This window comes from Oncorhynchus masou, chromosome 33 (assembly GCF_036934945.1).
Source record: "Oncorhynchus masou masou isolate Uvic2021 chromosome 33, UVic_Omas_1.1, whole genome shotgun sequence".
Lineage (NCBI taxonomy): Eukaryota > Metazoa > Chordata > Actinopteri > Salmoniformes > Salmonidae > Oncorhynchus > Oncorhynchus masou.
Window position 1 is genome coordinate 25,797,116 of NC_088244.1, and position 23,724 is coordinate 25,820,839.

Here is a 23,724-nt window from a genome sequence, read left to right on the forward strand (position 1 = left end):
GGGCTTTCTCTGTGGCCGTAAACCGTCGTCGCTGTCCTCCCTTCTCTCCTTGCGCCCCCCTGCCAAGGAAGGCAATCCTGTCCTGCCAGGATTTCCTCCCAAGTCCAGGATCCCTTCCCGTCCAGAATCTCCCCCCAAGTCCATGTTACCCTCTCCTCCTGGGCACGCTGCGTGGTCCTGCTGTGGTTGGATATTCTGTCACGTTCGCTGGAATAATTATCAGACCAAGCTGCAGAGTGATATGGTTTCCACATATTATTTATTAGAAACGCACAAAACAATAAAGCAAGAACGAAAGGAGGGTGATGACAGTGGAGTGCTGACATATAACTACCCATAAACAATATCCCACAAAACACAGGTGGAAAAAAATGCTACTTAAAAATGATCCCCAATTAGAGAACGATTACCAGCTGCCTCTAATTGGGAATCATACAAAATGACCAACATAGACAAACAAAACTAGAAGCCCCACATAGAAATAATAAACTAGACTAAACCCCCAGTCACGCCCTGACCTACCCCACCATAGAAAATAAGGGATCTCTATGGTCAGGACGTGACAAACACGCAATTTGCGCATCACCAGTTAGAAAACAACTTTGCATAAAGCGTTTTATGACTGGCTTGAACTGAGTAATTTGTGATGGCATAATTATTTTTTTATTTTATTTTTTCCCCCTGCTTTATTCTCTCATTTACATAATGCATGTGCATGAATCCTAATTTAGAATTGGGTCCTTAGTGAAAAGGGAGTTTCCTTTTAAGGTGTAAGTAAGTGACCCCACCCTACTGTCTATCATGAAACAGGCCTACCCCTCAAGGAATTGAAAGTGGGAAGAGGAAAGCACCTTGAACATACTCATTTGGATCTGAAACAACCATTTCCCAATTAAATTAATTATTTTTTCCAAATCTTGTATTCCGTTTTGATAAACAGTGTGTTAGTCTTATTCCCAGAGAAGATGCCTTCATGTGGTTTCTTCAAATAGTAATCTTCATGGGTGTTATATAATGTGTATTCAGTGATAAATAAATGCCACGTTTTGTTAGATATCCATTTTTTTTCTTTGTAGGAATCAGGTGACACACAACAAAAGGTAACAAAATCTGTCTATAAAAAGATTCATACATGACAATACACTCATTCTCAACGTTGATCATGACTCTTACACCCAAGCGCAAGTGGTACGTAGCATTTGTGATTGCAGGTGAGCAAACTGTATTTTAACAATACCATTTATTAATATTTATGTTAACTATTTATGAATGTGTTTGTCCCATATGAGCAAATAGTGTGTTTCACAAAATACTTAATGCACAATTCATATTGTCTGTACTACATGTATACACAGGGCTCTAAGATTTCATGTAGTAGTTTTGTGCATAGGTTCTCAGCAAATAATAATTTATTTAATATTATTGGGTTAATCGACAATAGTGACTCTACTCACTAACATTTCCATTGTAGAAACACCCTATTGCTTTGCGGAAGTTCAGAAACAGCACTGTGAGGTATATGACTACTAATATCCTGGTCTACTTTGCTTTCCAATTAATCTGTTAACTAAAAACAAATGAGAACTGAAACACGTCCGTGTCCATCTCTTATCAACTTACACAGACACAGGACTTTTGACATGGCAATACAATATAACATCTTTACCTCATTGTATGTTTATCATTATTTTCCACTCATGTAGTTGTTTGCACCAATGAAGGAGCATCTCGAGTTCTAGATAGAAGTAAGTATAGTGAAGCAGACTTGCAACTAATTCTGTTATTAAGTTTAATCTTAATAATAATACAAAATCAAATGTACAGTGCCTTGCAAAAGTATTCACCCACCTTGGCATTTTTCCTATTTTGTTGCATTACAACCTGTAATTTAAATTGATTTTTATTTGGATTTCAGGCAATGGACTTACATAAAATAGTCCAAATTGGTGAAGTGAAATGAAAAAAATAACTTGTTTCAAAAAATGTACAAAAATAAATAAAAAAATGGAAAAGTGGTGCGTGCATATGTATTCAACCCCTTTGCTATGAAGCCCCTAGAAAGATATGGTGCAACCAATTACCTTCAGAAGTCACAATTAGTTAAATAAAGTCCACCTGTGTGCAATCTAAGTGTCACATGATCTGTCACATGATCTCAGTATATATACACCAGTTCTGAAAGGCCCAAGAGTCTGCAACACCACTAGGCAAAGGGCACCATGAAGACCAAGGAGCTCTCCAAACAAGTTAGGGTCAAAGTTGTGGAGAAGTACAGATCAGGGTTGGGTTATAAAAAAAATATCCGAAACGTTGAACATCCCACAGAGCACCATTAAATCCATTATTTAAAAAATGGAAAGAATATGGCACCACAACAAACCTGCCAAGAGAGGGCCGCCCACCAAAACTCACGGACCAGGCAAGGAAAGCATTAATCAGAGAGGCAACAAAGAGACCAAAGATACTCCACAGCGGAGACTGGTATATCTGTCCATAGGACCACTTTAAGCCGTACACTCCACAGAGCTGGGCTTTATGGAAGAGTGGCCAAAAAAAAGGCATTGCTTAAAGAAACAAAATAAGCAAACCCATTTGGTGTTCGCAAAAAGGCATGTGGGAGACTCCCCAAACATATGGAAGAAGGTACTCTGGTTAAATGAGACTAAATTTGAGCTTTTTAGCCATAAAGGAAAACGCATTGTCTGGTGCAAACCCAACACCTCTCATCACCCCGAGAATACCATCCAGTGAAGCATGGTGGTGGCAGCATCATGCTGTGGGGATATTTTTAATCGACATGGACTGAGAAACTGGTCAGAATTGAAGGAATGATGGATGGTGCTAAATACAGGGAAATTCTTGAGGGAAACCTGTTACAGTCTTCAAGAGATTTGAGACTGGGACGGAGGTTCACCTTCCAGCAGGACAATAACCATAAGCATACTGCTAAAGCAACACTAGAGTGGTTTAAGGGGAAGCATTTAAATGTCTTGGAATGGCCTAGTCAAAGCCCAGACCTCAATCCAATTGAGAATCTGTGGTGTGACTTAAAGATTGCTGTACACCAGCGGAACCCATCCAACTTGAAGGAGCTGAAGTAGTTTTGCCTTGAAGAATGGGCAAAAATCCCAGTGGCTAGATGTGCCAAGTTTATAGAGACATACCCCAAGAGACTTGCAACTGTAATTGCTGCAATAGGTGGCTCTACAAAGTATTGCCTTAGGGGGGTGAATAGTTATGCACACTCAAGTTTTCTGTTTTTTTTGTCTTATTTCTTGTTCGTTTCACTATAAAAAAACATATTTTGCATCTTCGAAGTGATAGGCATGTTGTGTAAATCAAATAATACAAACTGCCCAAAAATCCATTTTAATTCCAGGGCAACAAAATAGGAAAAATGCCAAGGGGGTGAATACTTTCACCCAGCCACTGTAGTTCCATGATGACAATCATACACTGTAGTTCCTATATATGTGACTATCATATAAATACCCAGTCACTTAATGTGGGACTTAACAAAACAATTATTTTCCAGCCTCCACGGTCAGTGCTGCAGGAGTACGTTTAGTGGATGGCCCAAACATCTGTTCTGGCAGGGTGGAGGTTTATTATGCAGGCCAGTGGGGTACAGTGTGTGATGATGACTGGGACCTGCTGGATGCCAAGGTAGTGTGTAGAGCGCTGGGCTGTGGGGTGGCGCTGGAGGCCCCGGACCAGGCTCACTTTGGCCAAGGCAGGGGGGAGATCTGGCTAGATGATGTGCAATGTTCTGGGAATGAAGAGGCACTGCTTGGTTGCAGCTCAGTTGGACCGGGGTCACACAACTGTGGACATTCTGAGGATGCAGCAGCGATATGTGAGGGGCAGTCAGGTAAGTGTGTGGTTGAATCTTCTCAGAAGATTTATCTAAACTACCAACACCAGCCAGGGGCTTGTGTAATGCTACCATTTTTTTTTTCTCTCTCTCTCTCTCTCTCTCTCTCTCTCTCTCTCTCTCTCTCTCTCTCTCCTCCTCTCTCCCTTTCTTTCTTTCTCTCTCCCTCTCTCCCTCTCTCTCAGGTCCATCCCCTTCAGATTTCCATTGTGAGTAATTTCAAAATTATTCCCCAGACATCAATTCAACGTCTATTCCACGTTGGTTTAACGTAGTTTCATTGTAATGATGTGGAAACAATGTTGATTTAAACAGTGCGTTCCCAGTAGGTCTTTATGTTTCAATTCCAGAAAACCTCACTATATGCAAAGAAATTATAGTCACATCAGATATCTTGTATATTCACACGTTCTGAGAAGAAACCCTTTACTGCACGGTCATATCAACAGACTTTTCACCTAGTCAACTCAGGAATGCGAACCACAAACGCTATTACCCGCTTGGCTACCTACCGCCTTTAACCTTTGACAATGGTAGATGCTGTCTGTCTCTCCAGCAGTAGTTGAAGAGGAAAGATTCAAATCAAATGTATTGGTCACATACACGTGTTTAGCAGGCTGCTCAGCAAGGAAGAAGCCACTGCTCCAAAACCGCCATGAAAAATCCAGACAACGGTTTGCAACTGCACATGGGGATAAAGATCGTACTTTTTGGAGAAACGTCCTCTGTTCTGATGAAACAAAAATAGAACCGTTTGGCCATAATGACCATCATTATGTTTGGAGGAAAAAGGGGGAGGCTTGCAAGCCGAAGAACACCATCCCAACCGTGAAGCACGGGGGTGGCAGCATCATGTTGTGGGGGTGCTTTGCTGCAGGAGGGACTGGTGCACTTCACAAAATAGATGTTATAATGAGGCAGGAAAATGATGTGGATATATTGACGCAACATCTCAAGACATCAGTCAGGAAGTTAAAGCTTAGTTGCAAATGGATCTTCCAAATGGACAATGACCCAAACATACTTCCAAAGTTGTGGCAAAATGGCTTAAGGACAACAAAGTCAAGGTATTGGAGTGGCTATCACAAAGCCCTGACCTCAATCCTGTAGAGAATTTGTGAGCAGAACTGAAAAAGTGTGTGCGAGCAAGGAGGACAAAAAAACCTGACTCAGTTACGCCAGCTCTGCCAGGGGGAATGTGCCAAAATTTACCCAACTTATTGTGGGAAGCTTGTGGAAGGCTACCCAAAATGTTTGACCCAAGTTAAACAATTTAAAGGCAATGCTAACCAATACGAATTGAGTGTGTGTAAACGTATGACCCATTGGGAATGTAATGAAAGAAATAAAAGCTGAAATAAACCGTTCTCTCAACTATTTTTCTGGCATTTCACTCTCTTAAAATAAAGTGGTGATCCTAACTGACCTAAGACATGGAATCTTTACTAGGATTAAATGTCAGGAATTGTGAAAAACTGAGTTTAAATGTACAGTGGGGCAAAAAAGTATTTAGTCAGCCACCAATTGTGCAAGTTCTCCCACTTAAAAAGATGAAAGAGGCCTGTAATTTTCATCATAGGTACACTTCAACTATGACAGACAAAATGAGTGAAAAAAATCCAGAAAATCACATTGTAGGATTTTTTATTTATTTATTTGCAAATTATGGTGGAAAATAAGTATTTGGTCAATAACAAAAGTTTATCTCAATACTTTGCTATATACCCTTTGTTGGCAATGAAAGAGGTCAAATGTTTTCTGTAAGTCTTCACAAGGTTTTCACACACTTTTGCTGGTATTCTGGCCCATTCCTCCATGCAGATCTCCTCTAGAGCAATGATGTTTTGGGGCTGTTGCTGGGCAACACAGACTTTCAACTCCCTCCAAAGATTTTCTATGGGGTTGAGATCTGGAGACTGGCTAGGCCACTCCAGGACCTTGAAATGCTTCTTACGAAGCCACTCCTTCGTTGCCCGGGCAGTGTGTTTGGGATCATTGTCATGCTGAAAGACCCAGCCACGTTTCATCTTCAATGCCCTTGCTGATGGAAGGAGGTTTTCACTCAAAATCTCATGATACATGGCCCCATTCATTCTTTCCTTTACACGGATCAGTCGTCCTGGTCCCTTTGCAGAAAAACAGCCCCAAAGCATGATGTTTCCACCCCCATGCTTCACAGTAGGTATGGTGTTCTTTGGATGCAACTCAGCATTCTTTGTCCTCCAAACACGACGAGTTGAGTTTTTACCAAAAAGTTATATTTTGGTTTCATCTGACCATATGACATTCTCCCAATCTTCTTCTGGATCATCCAAATGCTCTCTAACAAACTTCAGACGGGCTTGGACATGTACTGGCTAAAGCAGGGGGACACGTCTGGCACTGCAGGATTTGAGTCCCTGGCGGCGTAGTGTGTTACTGATGGTAGGCTTTGTTACTTTGGTCCCAGCTCTCTGCAGGTCATTCACTCGGTCCCCCCGTGTTGTTCTGGTATTTTTGCTCACCGTTCTTGTGATCATTTTGACCCCATGGGGTGAGATCTTGCGTGGAGCCCCAGATCGAGGGAGATTATCAGTGGTCTTGTATGTCTTCCATTTCCTAATAATTGCTCCCACAGTTGATTTCTTCAAACCAAGCTGCTTACTTGCAGATTCAGTCTTCCCAGCCTGGTGCAGGTCTACAATTTTGTTTCTGGTGTCCTTTGACAGCTCTTTGGTGTTGGCCATAGTGGAGTTTGGAGTGTGACTGTTTGAGGTTGTGGACAGGTGTCTTTTATACTGATAACAAGTTCAAACAGGTGCGATTAATACAGGTAACGAGTGGAGGACAGAGGAGCCTCTTAAAGAAGAAGTTACAGGTCTGTGAGAGCCAGAAATCCTGCTTGTTTGTAGGTGACCAAATACTTATTTTCCACCATAATTTGCAAATAAATTCATTAAAAATCCTACAATGTGATTTTCTGGATTTTCAACTGTATATGTCAGAGTGGCATTGGACTAAGATACAGTGACATAGTATAGAATACAGTATATACAGTGCCTTGCGAAAGTATTCGGCCCCCTTGAACTTTGCGACCTTTTGCCACATTTCAGGCTTCAACCATAAAGATATAAAACTGTATTTTTTTGTGAAGAATCAACAACAAGTGGGACACAATCATGAAGTGGAACGACATTTATTGGATATTTCAAACTTTTTTAACAAATCAAAAACTGAAAAATTGGGCGTGCAAAATTATTCAGCCCCCTTAAGTTAATACTTTGTAGCGCCAACTTTTGCTGCGATTACAGCTGTAAGTCGCTTTTGCAGACTCCATCAGGTTTTCTTCCAGAATGGTCCTGTATTTGGCTCCATCCATCTTCCTATCAATTTTAACCATCTTCCCTGTCCCTGCTGAAGAAAAGCAGGCCCAAACCATGATGCTGCCACCACCATGTTTGACAGTGGGTATGGTGTGTTCAGGGTGATGAGCTGTGTTGCTTTTACCCCAAACATAACGTTTTGCATTGTTGCCAAAAAGTTCAATTTTGGTTTCATCTGACCAGAGCACCTTCTTCCACATGTTTGGTGTGTCTCCCAGGTGGCTTGTGGCAAACTTTAAATGACACTTTTTATGGATATCTTTAAGAAATGGCTTTCTTCTTGCCACTCTTCCATAAAGGCCAGATTTGTGCAATATACGACTGATTGTTGTCCTATGGACAGAGTCTCCCACCTCAGCTGTAGATCTCTGCAGTTCATCCAGAGTGATCATGGGCCTCTTGGCTGCATCTCTGATCAGTCTTCTCCTTGTATGAGCTGAAAGTTTAGAGGGACGGCCAGGTCTTGGTAGATTTGCAGTGGTCTGATACTCCTTCCATTTCAATATTATCGCTTGCACAGTGCTCCTTGGGATGTTTAAAGCTTGGGAAATCTTTTTGTATCCAAATCCGGCTTTAAACTTCTTCACAACAGTATCTCGGACCTGCCTGGTGTGTTCCTTGTTCTTCATGATGCTCTCTGCGCTTTTAACGGACCTCTGAGACTATCACAGTGCAGGTGCATTTATACAGAGACTTGATTACACACAGGTGGATTGTATTTATCATCATTAGTCATTTAGGTCAACATTGGATCATTCAGAGATCCTCACTGAACTTCTGGAGAGAGTTTGCTGCACTGAAAGTAAAGGGGCTGAATAATTTTGCACGCCCAATTTTTCAGTGTTTGATTTGTTAAAAAAGTTTGAAATATCCAATAAATGTCGTTGCACTTCATGATTGTGTCCCACTTGTTGTTGATTCTTCACAAAAAAATACAGTTTTATATCATTATGTTTGAAGCCTGAAATGTGGCAAAAGGTCGCAAAGTTCAAGGGGGCCGAATACTTTCGCAAGGCACTGTACATATGAGATGGGTGATGCAATATTTACACGCAATTACAGTGACTAAGATACCGTAGAATAGTACAGTTTATATATATGAGATGAGTAATGCAAGATACGGAGACATTATTTAAGTGTTTCATTTCCTTAAAGTGGCAAGTGATTTCTAATCTATGTCTATAGGCAGCCACCTTTGATGTGCTAGTGATGGCTGTTTAGCAGTCTGATGGCCTTGAGATAGAAGCTGTTTTTCAGTCTCTTGGTCCCAGCTTTGATGCACCTGTACTGACATGGATGATTTTGGGGTGAACAGGCAGTGGCTCGCGTGGTTGATGTCCTTGATGATCTTTTTGGCCTTCCTATGGCATCCGTGCTGTAAGTGTCCAGGAGGGCGGGACGTTTTCTCCCGGTAATGCGTTGGGCAGATCGCACCACCCTCTGGAGAGCTTTGCAGTTGTGGGCCGTGCCATTGCCCTATCAGGTGGTGATACAGCCCAACAGGATGCTCTCAATTGTGCATCTGTAAAAGTTTGTGAGGGTTTTAGGTGTTAAGCCAAATTTCATTAGCCTCCTGAGGTTGAAGATGCGCTGTTGCGCCTTCTTCACCACACTGTCTGTGTGGGTGGACCATTTCAGTTTGTCAGTGATGTGTATGCCGAGAAACTTGAAAATTTCCACCTTCTCCACTTCGGTCCCGTTGATGTGGATAGGGGAGTGCTCCCGCTGCTGTTTCCTGAAGTTCACGATCATCTCCTTAGTTTGGTTGACATTGAGTGAGAGGTTATTTTCCTGGCACCACAATCCCAGAGTCCTCACCTCCTTCCTGTAGGCTGTCTCATCGTTGTTAGTAGTCTAGCCTTCTACTGTTGTGTCGTCTGCAAACTTGATGATTGAGTTGTAGGAGTGCATGGCCATGCAGTCATGGTTGAACAGGGAGTACAGGAGGGGGCTGAGCACGCACCTTTATGGGGCCCCAGTGATGAGGATCAGTGAAGAGGAGATGTTGTTTCCTACATTCACCACCTGGTGGCGACCCGTCAGGAAGTCCAGGACCCAGTTGCACATGGCGGGGTTCAGACCCAGGACCTCGAGCTTGATGATGAGTTTGGAGAGTAATATAGTGTTGAATGCTGAGCTATTGTCAATGAACAGCATTCTTACATAGATATGCCTCTTGTCCCAATGGGACAGGACAGTGTGCAGAGTGGTGGCGATTGCATCGTCTGTCAATCTATTGGGGCGGTAAGCAAATTGAAGTGGGTCTAGGGTGGCAGGTAAGGTGGAGGTGATATGATCCTTGCCTAGTCTCTCAAGGCACTTCATGATTACAGAAGTAAGTGTTACGGGGCTATAATTATTTAGTTCAATTACCTTTCCTTTCTTAGGTACAGGGACAATGGTGGCCATCTTGAAGCATGTAGGGACAACAGACTGGGATAGTGAGAGATTGAATATATCTGTAAACACACCAGCCAGCAGGCCTGCGCTTGCTCTGAGGACACGGCTAGGGATGCCATCTGGGCCGGCAGCCTTGTAAGAGTTAACATACTTAAATGTCCTACTCATGTCGGCCATGGAGCAGGAGAGCCCACAGTCCTTGATAGCGGGCCGCATCGGTGTCACTGTATTATCCTCAAAGAATCGAAGAAGGTGTTCAGCCTGTCCGGAAGCAGGATGTCGGTGTTCCCGGTTTTCCTTTTATAATCCGTGATTGTCCGTAGACCCTGCCACATAAGTCTTGTGTGTGAGATGTTGAACTGGGACTCAACTTTGTCCCTATACTGACGTTTAGCCTGCTTGATTGCTTTGCGGAGGGAATAACTACGCTGTTTGTATTCTGCCACATTCCCAGTCACCTTGCCATGGTTAAATGCGGTTCTCTGCACTTCCAGTTTTGCGCAAATGCTCCCTTCTATCCACAGTTTCTGGTTGGGGAAGGTTTTAATAGTCACAGTGGGTACAGCATCTCCTATACACTTCCTGATAAAATCATTCACCGTATCGTTATATGTGTCAATATTATTTTCTGACGCTACTCTGAACATATCACAGTCCGCGTGATCAAAACAATCATGAAGCGTGGATTCCGATTGGTCAGACCAGCGTTGAATAGTCCTCACGACGGGTGCTTCCTGTTTGAGTTTCTGCCTGTAGGAGAAAGATGTAATCGTGGTCGGATTTGCCTAATGTAGGGCCGGGGAGGGCCTTATATGCACTCTGGAAGGTAGTTTAGTAATGAGAGAGTTTTAGCAGCACGAATACAGCAATCAATATGTTGATAGAATTTCAGGAGCCTTTTCCTCAAATTTGCTTTGTTAAAATACCCAGCTACAGTAAATGCAGCCTCGGGATATGTGGTTTCCAGTTTACATAAAGTCCAGTGAAGTTCTTTGAGGGCCGTCGTGGTATCAGCTTGAGGGGGGAAGTAGACCGCTGTGGCTACTATTGAAGAAAATTCTCTCGTCAGCATTTGATTGTGAGATATTCTAGGTCAGGTGAACAGAAGGACTTGAGTTCATGTATGTTATCACAGTTACACCATAAGTCGTTAGTCATGAAACATATACCGCCACCCTTCTGCTTCCAGGAGAGATGTTTGTTCCTGTCGGTGCAATGTACTGAGAACACAACTGGCTTTACAGAGTCAGATAGTATGTCTCGAGAGAGCCATGTTTCTGTGAAGCAGAGTGTGTTACAATCCCTGGTGTTTCTCTGAAAAGCAACTCTCGCCTTGAGCTCATCAACTTTATTATCCAGAGATTGGACATTAGCGAGTAAAATACTCAGGAGTGGTGGGAGGTGTGCAGATGACCGCCTCGAGTACCTTAATTACACTGGGGAGAGCAACCAAAGGATCTGCTCCATCTCCGTCGGCACCATCATACCATACCATACTCGTTCTCTCTCTCTCTCTCTCTCTCTCTCTCTCTCTCCCTCTCCCCCCCCCCTCTCTCTCTCTCTCTCTCTCTCTCTCTCTCTCTCCCCCCCCCTCTCTCTCTCTCTCTCTCTCCCCCCCCCCCTCTCTCTCTCTCTCTCTCTCTCTCTCTCTCTCTCTCTCCCTCTCCCCCCCTCTCTCTCTCCCTCCCCCCCTCTCTCTCTCTCTCTCTCTCTCTCTCTCTCTCTCCCTCCCCCCCCTCTCTCTCTCTCTCTCTCTCTCTCTCTCTCTCTCTCTCTCTCTCAGGTACGTACCCTTCAGATCCAGATTCCCATTGTGAGTAATCTAAAAATGGTTCCTTACTTTGTTTCAGTTGCAAAACAAGTCATAATATGTATTTGTAAAACAAAAAGTCGATGCCCGTTACAAGTTTCTTCCTTTCCCTTCCTCTTAACTCAAACAGCTGACTTGACAGTGCGCCTAGTTGATGGTCCGAACCGCTGCTCTGGCAGGGTGGAGGTCTACCAGGATGGGAGTTGGGGGACAGTCTGTGATGATAACTGGACTGTGCTAGATGCCCAAGTTGTATGTAGGGAGCTGAGCTGTGGACCAGCCACAGAGGCTCCTCACCAGGCTCACTTTGGTGAGGGGAGTGGCTCAATCCTATTGGATGATGTGGCGTGCATGGGAAGTGAGGGATCTTTACTGGAATGCAGCTCAGGAGGGATAGGAAACCATGACTGTGGCCATGATGAAGATGCCAGTGTAACTTGCATGATGGGTAAGTCTCAGTCTACATTTACAGTAGACAAAAATAGTTTATGTTCAGATGAATTAAGGATAATTTAATACCTGTTTTTCACAATATCTCACTTTCATTGTCAATGTCCCTTCTCCATATTTTCCTATTTTCATAACCTCCAATTCAAGAACAAGAAGATGCATTTAGAAACAGTAAGATAAATTCCATACAACTATATTATACGTGTGTCATTGGGGGCCGTGTGTGATGATGACTGGGACGTGAGCACGGCAGACAGCTCCACTGTATGTGGTCAATCTTTTAATTTATTTTTTACTACGCAAGTCAGTTAAGAACAAATTATTATTTACAATGATGGCCTACCTCGGCCAGACCCGGATGACGCTGGGCCAATTGTGCGCCGCCGTATGGGACTTCCAATCACAGCCGGATGTGATACAGCCTGAGTTTGAACCAGGCACTGCATCTCAGTGCAAGAGATGCAGTGCCTGGTTCAAACCCAGACCGCTGCGCCACTCGGGAGCCCTTAGGATGGCACCGGATTGACCGAGTTTGGTATGGGAGGTGGTATTCCCATTCTGCTAGAAAACATGGCCTGTGTTGGAACAGAGGACTCTCTCTTTGACTGCCTCTCTGATGTGATAGGTCAGTCATGGTTATATGCTGTGGGATCTGAATTTATTGACAACCTTGATAAAGATGAGCAAAAATTACTGTATGAAATAAATAATTAAAATACTGAACTAAATTGTATGATCAGAAAAATGGGGAAATTATATTATTTATACTAATAAAATTTCTTAGAGAAAGAGATTTTGTTTAACAAGTAATATTTTTTTCTCTCAAAAAGGTAGGGGTCAAAATTATTGACACCCCTGTTTTCAATACCTTTCAATGCTTCACCTTGCGAGGATAACAACACTGAACCTTTTTTTAAATGGTTAATGATACAGAATCCTTCCAGATCCTCAATATCCTTTGTCTGAGTTCATTGCCTGCCTTCTTCCATTCAAACCACAGGTTTCCAATGGCTTTCAAATCCGGAGACTGAAATGTTGATTTTGTGGCCAATTAACAATTTCTTTGTGGATGTTGATGTGTGTTTGAGATTATTGTCTTGCTGGAAGATCCACTTGCTGCCAAGTTTCAGCATCCTGGTAGAGGCAACCAGGTGTTTGTCTTAAATGTACTGGTTCTGGGTAAAGTTCATGATGTCATTGACCTTAATAAGGGCCCCAGGACCAGTGGAAGCAAAATAGCCCCATAACATAAAAAATACACTACCATATTTTACAATAAGTCTGGGCTTCCTTTCTGCTCATGCATTTTCATTTCGACGCCAAACCCCACCACTGGTGTGCATATCCGAAGAGCTTTATTTTCATGTAATCCAACAAATAACAACACCTGGAGTTTGCTAAACTGCATTGGCACTTGGATTAGAACCGGTTCTTTGGTCAGAGAACATGAAAATAGAGCTCTTTGGCCACATACACCAGTGGTGGGGTTTGGCGTCGAAATGAAAATGCATGAGCAGAAAGGAAGCCCAGACTTATTGTAAAATATGGTAGTGTATTTTTTTTGTTATGTGGCTATTATGCTTCCACTGGTCCTGGGGCCCTTGTTAAGGTCAATGGCAAATAATCCTGGAGCAAATAGGACATGTGAATTATTATGTGCATTATACTTCATTTTCATTTTTGTAGAAATTGTTAAATATTTCATAACGACAAATCAAGTCTGAGATTTCAAAGTGAAAATTGCAAACTTCAGAAGCCTTCTTAAACCTCAAATAAACTACAAGTTCTACATTTCCTGCACTGCAGGAAAGTTATCCTACAGCAGGGTGATCAAATTAAGATCCTTTTCTGTCTACAAAGTTTTCAACTCAACGACAGTCCCACACCCTGTCATCTTCACAGTTCTACCTGTCTATTACAGATGGCATTTCCAGAGTGCGTCTGGTCAACGGTCCCAACAACTGCTCTGGTAGAGTGGAGGTGTTTGACTCTGGCCAGTGGGGTACAGTGTGTGATGATGACTGGGATCAGAGGGATGCTCAGGTGATGTGCAGAGAGTTGGGCTGTGGAGAAGCACTAGAGGCCTTTGGATCTGCCAGGTTTGGAAAGGGCAGTGGCTCCATCTCTCTGGATGACTTGGCCTGTTCTGGCTCTGAAGACTCTTTGCTGCAGTGTCCCCACAGTGGCCTGGGTAACCATGACTGTGGCCACCATGAAGATGCAGGAGTCACCTGCGCTGGTGAGATAAATGTTTGTGGCAGGACATTTATACATCATTATATTGTATATGTTGGTAATAGGGCTAGTGTTACACTGTAAAAACCAAATTCTACAACAGGTATTTCTGTAGACATCCAGCCATTGAACTCCCTGTGGACTTTCCTATTCTCTTTTTGCAGTATTGGCTCAATCTAATATGGGATCTTACTTTATTAGCTGGATCAAAACCATGTATAAAAACCTAGCGCCATATTCACTAATGATGTCCTTTAAAAATAATTCCTTCAGTGTAGCGGAACTAGTCAAGTTTGCAGTATTTTGCCTTTGCTTTTGCAGTGTTTATAAAGCTTTGGTATATGCAAAGAAAAACAATGCAAAATTGATGAAACATGCACTCACCTCAGTATTGTTCGTTAACCCAATTGTACCTTAATAAAGCGAACAGGGATTCACCTAACCAAACCACTTAGTAAATGGAGTTAACAGTTATCTTTGTTTACAGGTCCTACAGAGAACAGCAGCATTTCCAGAGTGCGTCTGGTCAACGGTCCCAACAACTGCTCTGGTAGAGTAGAGGTGTTCCACTCTGGCCAGTGGGGCACAGTGTGTGATGATGACTGGGACCTGCTGGATGCCAAGGTAGTGTGTAGAGCGCTGGGCTGTGGGTTGGCGCTGGAGGCCCCGGACCAGGCTCACTTTGGCCAAGGCAGGGGGGAGATCTGGCTAAAGGATGTGCAATGTTCTGGGAATGAAGGGTCACTGCTTGGCTGCAGCTCAGATGGACTGGGGTCACACAACTGTGGACATTCTGAGGATGCAGCAGCGATATGTGAGGGGCAGTCAGGTAAGTGAATGGTTGAAATTTCTCAGACAACTTATTTAAACTACCAACCCCAACCAGGGGCTTGTGTAATGTTAACATTTTTTTCCTCCCTCTCTCTTTCTCTCTCTCTCAGGTCCATCCCCTTCAGATTTCCATTGTGAGTCATCTAAAAATGAATTACCACTGGGCACAGCCAATGTCTATTTCACATTGGTTCAACGTAGTTTCATTGTAATGATGTGGAAACAATGTTGATTTAAACAGTGTGTTCCCAGTGGGTCTTTACTTTATGTTTCAATTGCAGAAAACCTCACCATATGCAAAGAAATTATGATTCACACGTCATGAGAAGAAACCCCTAACTGACATAACCAGTTTGCCTCAGTGCAGTTTGTTTTCACTTATCACCATAAATCTGAGCTTTGTTTATGGTCGGTATATTTTAGGTTTGAATAAGAGATTTACATTTACATTTGAGTCATTTAGCAGACACTCTTATCCAGAAAGACTTACAGTCGCAATTAGGGTTAAATGCCTAGCTCAAGGGCACATGAACAGATTTTTCACTTTTTCACTCATTTTTCACAAACCAGAGACCTTTCTGTTACTGGCCCAAAGCTCTTAACTGCTAGGCGACCTATCTCCCTTGACCTGGGTCCTGTAATTCAGCTGGCAGACAATGGCAGGTGCTGTCTGTCTCTCCAGCAATAATTGAAGGGGAAAGATTTAACACCATACGATATTCTCCCTCTCCCTCTCCCTCTCCCTCTCTCTCTCTCTCTCTCTCTCTCTCTCTCTCCCCCCCCCTCTCTCTCTCTCTCTCTCAGGTACGTACCCTTCAGATCCAGATTCCCATTGTGAGTAATCTAAAAATGGTTCCTTACTTTGTTTCAGTTGCTAAACAAGTCATAATATGTATTTGTAAAACAAAAAGTCGATGCCCGTTACAAGTTTCTTCCTTTCCCTTCCTCTTAACTCAAACAGCTGACTTGACAGTGCGCCTAGTTGATGGTCCCAACCGCTGCTCTGGCAGGGTGGAGGTCTACCAGGATGGGAGTTGGGGGACAGTCTGTGATGATAACTGGACTGTGCTAGATGCCCAAGTTGTATGTAGGGAGCTGAGCTGTGGACCAGCCACAGAGGCTCCTCACCAGGCTCACTTTGGTGAGGGGAGTGGCTCAATCCTATTGGATGATGTGGCGTGCATGGGAAGTGAGGGATCTTTACTGGAATGCAGCTCAGGAGGGATAGGAAACCATGACTGTGGCCATGATGAAGATGCCAGTGTAACTTGCATGATGGGTAAGTCTCAGTCTACAGTTACAGTAGACAAAAATAGTTTATGTTCAGATGAATTAAGGATAATTTAATACCTGTTTTTCACAATATCTCACTCTCATTGTCAATATCCCTTTTCCATATTTTCCTATTTTCATAACCTTCAATTCAAGAACAAGAAGACCCATTTAGAAACAGTAAGATCAATTCCATACAACTATATTATACGTGTGTCATGCGGGGCAGTGGGGTACGGTGTGTGATGATGACTGGGACGTGAGCCCTGCTGACATGGTCTGCAGACTGCTCCGCTGTATGTGGGCTATAGATGCCTCCGTATGGGCCTGGTTTGGTATGGGAGATGGTATTCCCATTCTTCTGGACAACATGGACTGCCCCTCTGATGTGATAGGTCAGTACAACTACATGCATCCTGAGGATGCGAGTGTTGTCTGCTCAGGTGAGATTTAAGGGGAAGTTCCATATTCAACTGTTAGATGGTTCCTGATCCTGAAAGTAGTTTATTGGCCAGGAGAACTGTAATTTATGTTTCAGTTTTCTTTAAACAGCCACTGCAACCTTTAGCTAATTTAAAACGCAGGTAGCTTTATTTATTATATAGCACTTTTTAAGGTTACATACAATGGGTTCCACATTTTTTTGACAACCTTGATAAAGATGAGCAAAAATTACTGTATAAAATAAATCATTAAAATACTAAGCTATATTGTTTCTTTGAAATTATGTTATTTTATACTAATAAAACTGCTCAGGGAAACAGATTTTGTTCAACAAGTAATACTTTTTTTTCTCAAAAGGTCAATACCTTTCAATACCTCACACTGTGAGGATAACTGCATTGACCCTTTTTCTAAAATGGTTTATGAGTTGGAGAACACATTGGGAGGGATCTTATACCATTACTCTATACAGAATCCTTCCAGATCCTTGACTTATGGACTGCCCTCTTCAATTGTTTTAGTATTTTACCCACCTTTTTCAATCTTGTCGCATCGCATCAACTCCCCAAAGGGCTCGGGGAGAAACGGTCAAGTCATGCGTCCTCCAAAACAATGTCCCACCAAATCGCGCTTCTTAACCCAGAAGCCAGCAGCACCAATGTGTCGGAGGAAACACTGTTCAACTGACGACCGGGGTCAGCCTGCAGGCAGCTGGCCCGCCACAAGAGCTCGATGAGCCAAGTAAAGCCCCCCCAGCCAAACCTTCCCCTTACCCGGACGAGGCTGGCCCAATTGTGCGCCACCCTATGACAGCTGGTTGTGATACAACCTGGGTCTGTTGTGACACCTCTAGCACTGTGATGTAGTGCCTTAGACCACTGTGCCACTCAGGAGGCCCTGCGCTCTTCAATTTAAACCACATGTTTTCATGGAAAATGTTGATTTTGTGGCCAATTAATAATTTATTTGGATTTTGCTGTGTGCTTGGGGTTATTGTCTTGCTGGAAGACCCACTTGCAGCCAAGTTTCAGCCTCCTTCACAGGCAACCATGTTTTTGACTAAAATGTCCTGGTACTGGGTAAAGTTTCTGATATCATTGACCTTAATTAACAAGGGTCCCAGGACCAATGGACGCAACATAGCCCCATAATATCAAAGATCCTCCACCATATTTTACAGTACATACTGTATGGGTTATTTTCTGCTCATGCATTCTCATTTCGACACCAAACCTACCACTGGTAGATTATTACAAATGGGAAGAACTATTGGATATCAGAGTGGCGGTAACTCACCAGCACTAACAGCATTACAACCAGGAATACGACTTTCCCGAAGCGGATCATTTGTTCACACCACCCAGAGCAATTGAAATGATTCCAAAGAGCAACCCAAAACAACGCCTGTGAAAAAGAGGGACTGGAAGCGGTCTTCTAGTCCAACTTAGGGGAACGCACACCACCCACCGCTTCCGAGTATATTACTCGCTAATGTTCAGTCCCTGGACAACAAAGTTGATGAGTTCAGGGCAAGGGTTACTTTCTGAAGAGACATCAAGGATTATAACATACTCTGTTTCACTGAAACATGGCTCTCTCGGGATATACTGTCAGAGTCGGTCCAGCCATCTGGATTCTCAGTTCATCGCGCCGACAGAGATAAACATCTCTCCGGGAAGAAGAAGGGCGGGGGTGTATGTTTCCTGATTAATGACTCATGGTGTAATTGTAATAATGTACAGGAACTCAAATCCTTTTTTTTACCCGACCTAGAATACCTCACAATCAAATGCCGACCGTATTATCTCCCAAGTTAATTCTCTTTGGTTATTGTCCCAGCTGCGTATATCCACCCTCAAGCCGATACCACAACTGCCCTCAAGGAAATTCACTGGACTTTATGTAAACTGGAAACCATATATCCCGAGGCTGCATTTATTATAGCTGGGGAATTTAACAAAGCAAATTTTAGGAAAAGGCTACCTAAATTCTATCAGCATATCAACTGTAGTACTTGCGCTGGAAAAACACTCAACCATTGTTATTCCAACTTCCGGGATGCATACAAGGCCCACCCCCGACCTCCTTTCAGCCTATCTGACCACAACTCCATTTTGCTCCTCCCTTCCTATAGGTCAAAACTCAAACAGGAAGTATCTGTGCTAAGGACTATTCAACGCTGGTCTGACCAATTGGAATTCACGCTTCAAGATTGTTTTGATCACGCGGACTGAGATATGTTCTGGGTAGCTTCCGAGAACAATATTGACGTGTACACTGAGACGGTTACTGATTTCATCAAGAAGTGTATAGGAGATGTTGTACCCACTGTGAATATTAAAACCTACCCTTACCAGAAACTGGATAGATGGCAGCACTCACGCAAAACTGAACATGCGAACCACAACAAAGTAGTCATTCCCTCTGCAAAGCAATCAAACAGGCAAAACTTCAGTATAGAGAAAGTGGAGTCGCAATTCAATGGCTCAGACATGAGACGTATGTGACAGGGTCTACAGACAATCAGGCTACAAAAGGAAAACCAGCCACGTCATGGACACCAACGTCTTGGAACCGGACAAGCTCAACACGTTCTTTGCCCGCTTTGAGGATAACACAGTGCCACCTAGTGTGGGCTCTCCTTCTCCGTGGACGACGTAAGTATGACATTTAAACTAGCTAACCCTCGCAAGGTTGCCAACCCAGACAGCATCCCTAGCCACGTCCTCAGAGCATGTGCAGCTGGCTGGTGTGTTTACGGACATATTCAACCTCTCCCTATCCCAGTCTACTGTCCCCACATGCTTCAAGATGGCTACCATTGTTCCTGTACCCAAGTATGCAATGGTAACTGAACTAAATGATTATCGCCCCGTAGCACTCACTTCTGGCATCATGAAGTGCTTTGAGAGAATAGTTAAGGATCATATCACCTCCGCCTTATCTGTCACCCTAGACCCACTTCAATTTACTTACCACCCCAATAGATCCACAGACAATGCAATTGAATGCTTTCCACCATAATTTTCAAATAAATTCATTAAAAATCCTACAATGTGATTTTCTGGATTTTTTTTCTCATTTTGTCTGTCATAGTCTGATGAAAATTACAGGCCTCTCTCATCTTTTTAAGTGGGAGAACTTGCACAATTAGTGGCTGACTAAATACTTTTTTGCCCCACTGTATATACTGTATTCTATAATCTCTACTGTATCTTAGTCTATGCTGCTCTGACATTTCTCGTCCATATATTTATATATTCTTAATTCCATTCCTTTACTTAGATTTGTGTGTATTAGGTATTTGTTGTGAAATTGTTACATATTACTTGTTAGATATTGCTGCACTGTCGGGAACTAGAAGCACAAGCATTTCATTACACCCGCAGAAACATCTGCTAAGCACGTTTATGTGACCAATAAATTTTGATTTGATTTAATTTGGTGTGCGTGGCCAAAGAGCTCAACTTTCATGTCATCCAACAAATGTAAACACCTGGAGTTTGCTTAATGGCATTGGCACTTGAATTGGAACCGGTTCTATGGTCAGATGACATGAAAATAGAGCTCTTTGGCCACGCTCACCAGTGCTGGGGGTTGGCCTCGAAATGAGAATGCATGGGCAGAAAAGGACCCCATACTTATTGTAATATATGGTGGTGTATTGTTTTATGTTATGGGGTTATTTTGCTTCCACTGGTCTTGTGGGCCTTGTTAAGGTCAATGGCAAATATTCCTGCATCAACATGAAATGTTAATTGTTCTGTGGATTAGAATGAATGGACATTTTTGTCGGGGTTGATACATTTTTCATAAGGGAAAATCAAGTCTGAGATTTCAAAGTGGAAATTACAAACTTCAGAAGCCGTCTTAAACCTCAAATACACTACAAGTTCTACATTTCCTGTATTGCATGTTATCCTACAACAGGGTGATCTAATTAAGATGCTACATCTGTATATTTTCTACAAAGTTTTTAACTAAACATCAATCCCACACCCTGTCATCTTCACAGTTCTACCTGTCTATTACAGATGTCATTTCCAGAGTGCGTCTGGTCAACGGTCCCAACAACTGCTCTGGTAGAGTGGAGGTGTTTGACTCTGGCCAGTGGGGTACAGTGTGTGATGATGACTGGGATCAGAGGGATGCTCAGGTGATGTGCAGAGAGTTGGGCTGTGGAGAAGCACTAGAGGCCTTTGGATCTGCCAGGTTTGGAAAGGGCAGTGGCTCCATCTCTCTGGATGACTTGGCTTGTTCTGGCTCTGAAGACTCTTTGCTGCAGTGTCCCCACAGTGGCCTGGGTAACCATGACTGTGGCCACCATGAAGATGCAGGAGTCACCTGCGTTGGTGAGATAAATGTTTGTGGCAGGAAGTTTACATATCATGATATTGTCTATGTTGGTAACTGTACTTACATTTGTGACACAAATCCTATTCAAGTCATGGTACTGATGTTAACATTTTTCCCACATCATGTTCAAATCATCTATAGGTGACTTTGTTGATTTTCACAATACATATTAGATACTTTCGAATGATTTGGACATGATTTACAAAAAATGTTGGTGCCATGATTTGGATGGATTCGTGCCACAAATTCTAAAATGTTAGCATTTGTAAACAATTCCAGGGAAATTAACCAAAACATGGATTTCTGTCAAACCTTGTTCTTTATCCTTTACAGGATAAAGAAACCAATTTAATGTTGTACTATTGGTGAACTATCCCGTTAAGTAGAAATCAGTCAAGAAGTTGTTGCTAGCTCATATGTAGATGCTGTGTAAAAGTCTGTGTGAAAAGTAATAATTTTGATCATTTTAATATGTGGTGACCCTATGTGTCAATGTTTTACTGTTTTTCTAATTTTAGGTTCTGCTTCCGGGGCCTTCTGAAAGCATGTACTGTAGAGATCTCATCCATCCAGTCTAGTAGTAACAATGGTCAACCATATATACTGTATGTACATTCAAATTATATTTCTATGATACCACCTCTCTCCTCCTGGGACATGCTGGTGTGCAAATCAAACACACTAATAAAAATACAGTACGGAAAACCATTATCTGTAACAATTGAATTCTGACCAGAGGGGATTTTCTTGCTTTCAGCAGGGAATGTGGCATCCAACTATTTAAAATCCTGCCTCATGTATCATTCATAAAAGCCCTCTTTAATGACACAATGCCAAGAAGGTTGCTGTGTCAGAGTTTCCAGACTGAGAAGGTGAAGACAACCCAGGCCAGCCAAGCCCCAAAGGCCTTCTAAATTTGAACTCCAATATAATTCAAATGCAATCACATGAGGTATAAGATTAGTATGCATAAGGTGTTGAAAATTATTTGTGTAGTGTTGACAATACTGTAACTTCAATTAGGAAGTGAACTGAAATACAATTCAAAAAAATCATCAGAGAAAATAATGGGCAATTTTTTATTCATGATTTTAATTTAAATTCATTACATTATATTTAGACATTTAAAAGTTTGTGTTGACATTTTTCTAGTTCTACTAAACACTGTATTTGTTATGTCCCTTGCATAGTTTGCTTTCTACAAGTAACAGGACCTTGAGTCATATTACCAGGCTAGTGTACTGTGAATTATTCTTATTGACTCTATCTTGGATTAAATCAAAGTAATGAATACTGTATTGTTCTTCCAAGGTATTTACCATTTCTTTATTTTCTTTGGGATTTTACCCATATATTCACAAAGTTGCAAGAGTAAGTTCACCTGCTAAATTCCTCTCCATCCACTCCATCAATAGAGAGCAACAATAGGTCATTGTGAGATGATCAAGGTATCTAATTAAGCTTTACAATATAGGCTAACTTGAACATTAGACTTTTCCCAAAATATCAATAGGAATATATGTTTCATTTTACATTCTTATTGTCCTCCTATCTCTCACCCACAATCACCTTAATGGTTTCACATTGTCACGTTAGGCTTATGGGAGGTGCACTGCTGTTCAATGAATTAACATTAGACAGAAATAACATCAGACAATCACATTTATGACATGAAAGAGGCCCAGCAACTCAGCTCATTTCACAGGGTGAGCCTTAATAATCTCTATTTAGATTCTGAATATGCAATCAGGCAATTCCATTTTATGCCAGAAGAGGGATACAGTCCAGTTGTGGTGTGCTAGAGCCGGCAGATCTCAATTCACATCTGCTACAATTCTGATAGGACATTTAAAGGATTTCAAATTAATTAAATGATTGTGTAAATTGTTGTTTGGGCTTTACTTTAAAAAAAGATGGTCTCTTTTTATAGAGGGATGAAGAGACCAAGTGTATGCCAGACTCATGCAGGTGAAGGTCATGGACTCAATAACTTCCTTCCTCCTTCCTCTTCCTTCTTCCTCACCCCACTCCTGTGTTGGCACTGGGCTATGTTTTATTAATAGGGAAGTCGCTGGCTACATGGCTACCTCTATAATTAATGTAGTTTAGCATTAGAAGGCAATGTGTTCTGGGGAGAAGGACAGGAGAAATCTGATTATGATGAATGGACAGTGCATATCAATGAGAACAGAGAAACAACCTGTCATTTTGTCTATGTGTAATAAACTACGTAACACTATATGCTCTGATTGTTTATTACATGTTCTGTAGACAAAATGCTTAGATAATTATTATGATGATAATAAAAATATTTAATCGTGATGAGGCAACATAAACATGTTACAGAGCCGTTTTCAACGTAGGGCTATCAAGTAGCTTATATAGGCCTATCTACCTCCATAAATTGATGAAAGTCATTCTGATGATTATTTATTGTATGATGATTTGATTATTATTTTTTATTATATTGACATTTTGTTTTACCAATGGCTGTCTAAAGCTCAGACAGTCTATATAGGGATATTAGTACCAATATTCTGGACTAACGTGGTTGTAAAGTCTGAGTGAGCAAGGGGAGGGGTTGCAGGGAGGGATAGCTAGGAGCGTCAGCTCGGCAGTCGCAGCATCCATCCACCCCTCCCACTCCTACCCGTCGCATAGAACAGCCCATTTTAATGTTGCCATCATCA

The 23,724-nt window shown here is 42.2% G+C and overlaps 1 protein-coding gene across 1 annotated transcript; it reads left to right on the forward strand.

Moving 5' to 3' along the window:
• Positions 1 to 1,162: 1,162 nt before the first annotated feature.
• LOC135527448 (deleted in malignant brain tumors 1 protein-like) lies at positions 1,163 to 22,101 on the forward strand. Its single transcript, XM_064955973.1, has 14 exons — positions 1,163 to 1,211; positions 1,704 to 1,745; positions 3,536 to 3,871; positions 4,060 to 4,083; positions 11,577 to 11,894; positions 13,818 to 14,135; positions 14,619 to 14,960; positions 15,073 to 15,096; positions 15,767 to 15,796; positions 15,924 to 16,241; positions 16,391 to 16,414; positions 16,546 to 16,677; positions 20,713 to 21,030; positions 21,553 to 22,101. The coding sequence occupies exons 1-14, from the start codon at positions 1,163 to 1,165 to the stop codon at positions 21,573 to 21,575; spliced, it is 2,298 nt and encodes a 765-aa protein (XP_064812045.1). The 3' UTR covers positions 21,576 to 22,101.
• Positions 22,102 to 23,724: the final 1,623 nt, after the last annotated feature.

What these genes read in the sequence shown, in the direction of transcription:
- LOC135527448 (XM_064955973.1), top strand. Translation starts at nt 1,163, where the DNA reads ATGACTCTTACACCCAAGCGCAAGTGGTACGTAGCATTTGTGATTGCA. An exon ending in GATATGTGAGGGGCAGTCAG is followed by an intron (nt 3,872 to 4,059) that starts GTAAGTGTGTGG and finishes CCTCTCTCTCAG; the next exon opens with GTCCATCCCCTTCAGATTTC. An exon ending in AGAAGACCCATTTAGAAACA is followed by an intron (nt 16,415 to 16,545) that starts GTAAGATCAATT and finishes TGTGGGCTATAG; the next exon opens with ATGCCTCCGTATGGGCCTGG.